This window comes from Vigna radiata, chromosome 11 (genome assembly GCF_000741045.1).
Source record: "Vigna radiata var. radiata cultivar VC1973A chromosome 11, Vradiata_ver6, whole genome shotgun sequence".
Taxonomy (NCBI): Eukaryota; Viridiplantae; Streptophyta; class Magnoliopsida; order Fabales; family Fabaceae; genus Vigna; species Vigna radiata.
In genome coordinates, this window is record NC_028361.1 from 10,042,586 (window position 1) to 10,047,560 (window position 4,975).

General features: G+C 36.6%; 1 protein-coding gene across 1 annotated transcript; it reads right to left on the minus strand.

The window, feature by feature from the left end:
* Window positions 1-1,758: 1,758 nt before the first annotated feature.
* Window positions 1,759-3,237, minus strand: LOC106776745. Its single transcript, XM_014664216.1, has one exon. The coding sequence runs from the start codon at window positions 3,235-3,237 to the stop codon at window positions 1,759-1,761; it is 1,479 nt and encodes a 492-aa protein (XP_014519702.1).
* Window positions 3,238-4,975: the final 1,738 nt, after the last annotated feature.

Here is a 4,975-nt window from a genome sequence, read left to right on the forward strand (position 1 = left end):
TGTAATGGTATGAATGGTTAGAAAATACAAGGCTATATGGAAATGAAGAAACTGTGAAGAAGAGGAGAACCTAAACTCAGTGCACTCTTTTTGATAATTCGGCCAGTCCAATTTCTTTTCTTTCTCTCTGGTTTTCACATACTGTCAGGTCTCATTTTTCATAATTTTGCACTTTTGCTCTTTTTCCAGACCTGCTCTCTTTTTTTTCTTTCTTTTTTTTCTTTTCTCTCAACACAACCAGATTGCTCTTCTTATTTTTCTTTTCTTTTTCTTGGCCTTTTTTTTTTCTTTTGCACTCACTAAGTTCCTAGATCCTCCATCCCTCTCACAGCTTCTACACATTGGGTAATGATGGGGAATAAGGCTTGTACTGAATGGAACAAAGAAAATGGCTAAGGCTCAAAAGAAAAGGTGCAATGGTAAGAAAAACTAATGGTAAAGCTAAATGGTTATGGATGGTTAGAAACAATGCCTAAATCATGTCTAGAGTCCACTAAGAGCAAGCTTTTCACAAAGAATCAATGCAAAATCAGAATGAAAATCAAACATGCATGAAATCACACAAGAAAGACAAACAAATAGGCCCAAAATCTCTCCAGGTTAATCATTTTACTAAAACTGAGTTACTACCCTCTTATATGCAAAAATGCCTAATTAAACTGAACTCAGATGAAAAAACCAAAGCTAGGAATACCTCTATTTTAATATAAAGCAAAGAATTACATTAGCAGTTCTAATTAACAAAAATCAAACTAAGAAATGAATAAAATCAGTAAAGAATTGAGAAAGGAATGAAATAGAACTCAAAAAGAACCTAGAATTACCCAGCAGTACGACTTAAAACTATTTACAACCTAGAAAAACTAAAACTGGACAGAATATGACTAAGAAAACCTAACTAAACTCGATTAGCTAAAATAGTTCCTAAACCAAAGTTGTACAAGACAAAACAGCAAAAAGAAAAAGAAGAAAATCAAAGAAGCAACTATGAACCTAGCTAGACTAAAACATATTTATGTTCAAAAGAAAGAAAGCCTAAGACAATCCTAAACAGTAACAAAGAATGTAAAAGAACCTAGGGAGCTATTTATAAAAACCAAAACAGAACCTAAAGACTAAAACCTATTGTGTAAATCTAAAACAGGGAAGCAAAATCAGAAAAATAAAAGAAACTCACAGCTAGTTCTATTTACAGAAACAATTTCAAAGAATCTAACCTAAACAATCTAAAAAAAACTATCTAAAACAGATTAAAAAATAAAGACTACAAAATTCCTAATAGAAACCTAAACATGACCTATAAAAGAACAAACTCTAAAGCAAAAGCAAAGAAAAAAAATAAAGTCTAATCCTTAAACATGTTATAACAGTATCAAAACAAACTAGAACTAATACTCTCTATACTGAAACCAAAAAAAAATAAATAAATAAATTTACACCTATTTTTACTAAAAAATTCACAGCTATATCAGAGGAAAAACAGCAATTAAAACTATACCTTCTCACCCCCACACTTAAGAGGCACATTGTCCTCAATGTGTGAATGAGAAAGGTTTCCTAAACAGCATAGGTATACACAGTTATTTACAGCACAGGAATATGAATGAAATAGCACAAAAATCAGAATGAAAATAGCACAAAAATCAGAATTGAGCAAAAGATGTTTGAAACAAGACCCAGGAATTGTTCATATACACAATGTTTATTAACAAAGATGTAAGAGCTAAGAAAAAGAAAAGCTTATTCTTATTGGGTCCCCTATGAGCTGCTTTCTCCTTTTAGGTTGACCAAGGGCTGTGCAGGTATGCCTCTTGATTTCATGTTCACCAATTCGTTCACTGCATGAGCCAGCTGCCCAATTTGCATCTTCAAATCATTTATTGTTGCCTCCAGAGTTGGGTCCATTTTGGGTTGTATTTGTTGTTGAATCTGCCTATACTGCTGGTTCTGCCCTCCATATGATGCATTCTGCCTATTTTGTTGTGTATACTGGTTCATGTTCTGGATCAACCCATTTGGCTGTTGTCCACTCTGTTGATTATATGGAGGAGGCTCATATCTTGGATTCATCATATTTCTCCACCCCTGATGTTGTGAGCTAGAAGCATGGTTGTAATGTTGTGGCTGATTGTGGGTCTGCCATGGCTGATTATTCTGTCTAAAGTTGCCTTGTTGGTTCTGGAATGCAGCTGCCACTGATTCAGCTCCAGTGGTGTCTTGAAGTTGAGAACATTGGTCACTGAAGTGTTGGTCTGATGCACACAGCCCACAGTATCTCCTAACTGCATTTACCTGGCCGCCAAGAGCCATTTGCCTCATTAATTCAATCAGCTCCAGTATCTTATTCCCCAGCAGCATGTTGTTTTCATTGAAAATGTTGTTCCTCACTGCATCAGAGATTGCATTCAGCTGAATCTCATGGACTCCTTTGCTGCTGCCACCTCTTGTGTATGTCTGTTGATAGTTTTCAGCCATGTTTGCAATTAAACTCCTTGCTGCAGAAGGTGTCTTATCCATGAGAGTGCCTCCACTTGTTGCATCTATCATGTTTCTTTCTTGAGGCAGCAACCCTTCATAAAAGTACTGCAGCAGCAGCTCTTCATTGATTTGGTGGTTGGGGCAGGTGGAACACAGTCTATTAAAGCGTTCCCAATACTCAAACAGGTTCTCTCCAGGCAGCTGCCTGATGCCACTGATCTCCTTTCTCACTGCTGCTGTTCTCGATGCTGGAAAAAATCGTTCCAGAAATTTTCTCTTCATGTCTCCCCAACTGGTTATAGGTATATGCTGTGAAAACAGCCACTCCTTGGCAGCATCCTGTAGGGAAAATGGGAAGGCTTTCATTTTAACAATCTCCTCAGGTACGTCCAGCGGTCTCATGGTTGAGCAGATCACAGTGAACTCCATTATGTGCTTGTGAGGGTCCTCCCCTGCTGACCCATGGAATTTGGGAAGTAGTTGGATGAATCCAGACCTTAAATCAAAGTTGGGGGCTCCTTGGACGTGAGGAACTTGGATGCACAGGGGCTGATACCCAATGTCTTGATTGGCTAACTCCTTCAATGTTCTTTCTCTAGTCCCAGTATCCATCTCCTCAGTTTCTGATGAATCTGACACTTCCAGGACTGATCCTGTGCCTTCAAATCTACTCTGGATTCTTTCTTTCTTGATCCCTTTCCTGGTTCTGCCAATCTCTGGATCCAATGTATAGAGAGGGCTGTGGTTGGCCCTGGTCATGCACTTTCAGCACTCAAACAGAGCTCACGAATACTCCAATGTCTGTCACCCAATGGAATTATCCAAGAACCCAGTGCAAGAGATCAAAGGTTCTACACTACAAAAGCTGAAAATTCTAAAACTACAGCAAAGAGAATTGAAAACTCAAGAAAACTGTAAAGAGCAAGGTATAGAACACACTGCCTGTCACCCAGTGCGCGTACTCACGAAATTACAAAACTCCCTTTTTATAGGGAAAATCCAAAAGCAGAAAAAGAGAAGAAAAATGGGAAAAGGGGGAAAGAATCAGTTACAGTAGAAGCTTCTAGAATCACTCCTTCAACTACCTCTGATCGCGACAGCTTCCCTTTGTTCTCCAACTGACACTGGTCCGATCAACATCTTCTGGTCACGCATTTGGGCCGATCATCCTTTTGGGCTTTCTTCCTCTGGACTGTGGAGCTCGCATCTCTGCTCTGGTTCTCCTCCTTGCACGAACCCTAGCTGTTGGGTTGAGAGGATTTGGGAGAAAAATCCCAATTGCTTCGAACTTCTCTGCCTAAGTGCTTGAGCCTTACCCCAAAGGCAATTTCCTCAATTAGAACCTCGCTGCTTGAAACGCAGCGTTTCATTAATCAACTTCTGAAGGGTGCTCTTCTCCTCAGTACTGGCCCAGCTTGGTTGGCCCAAATCAACACTTCAGAATTATTTTCCTTCAAAACGCACAGCTTCAGCACATCAATACCTAGCCCAACTCTTCCAGTCATTGCCGGCCCAAATTGCTTGGTTCATTTTTTCAAGAGCTAATCCTGTAAAAAGAATGAAAATGAAGAATTATACAGCAAAAAAAAGAAAGAATAAAATTCTATAACAATAAAAGAAATTCTTATTTTTATTTTTATTTTATTATTATTATTTTTTTTTTTTCTAAAAAGTAAAATAACCTATTTATTTAAAAATCTATTTTATTTAACTAAAAAGACAAAATTAACACTATTTCTATTTAAAACCTATTTTTATCCTAATTACTCTAATCTATGTTAATTCTAGAAAATTAAAAGCTAAACTATCCTAAAAGAGTAATATTAACATAAAAAAATAGGAAAATTTAGACACTTAACAGTCATTTTAAACACGATCGATGAAACTTTAGAAAACACATCTCTAACTCAATTTGACCACTCCAAACCCAAATTACCTATCTAAACCACCCAAACTCAATTTTACTTCTTTGAACACCCATTTTCTACAACTAACAGCTAGAACAAGTGCTAATAAACATAATAACATACCTTAAACCATCAAATTGAACACAGACCTACTCCTTTAAAGATTCACTACTCATAAATCCCATTTAGTTATACTCAAAATCATACAACACAACCTCGCTAACTCTTTATTGCATTACACACCAGATTTTTACTGGTTTAACAACTCTCATAAGTTCTAAATGACTTTAAAACAATTCCCAAGTTTTTGTTTTACACAACCAACCCTTTTCTCAAAAACTTACCTATCAAGACCCCTAATTTTACACTAAAAACTCTTCATAATTCCATAATGAACTACCTCTATGTTCCATATCAGATTTCTCAAATTTCCAGATCTTAACTAGCCTAAAATGACATTAGAACAACACAAGAAACTCAGTTTTACTCATACAGCCTATACTTCAAAGTTTCATTTATCAACACTCCATTTTATAACTAGAAATGACTTATAAATTAGCCCAATCATTTCTCCTAAATACTAAAACAAA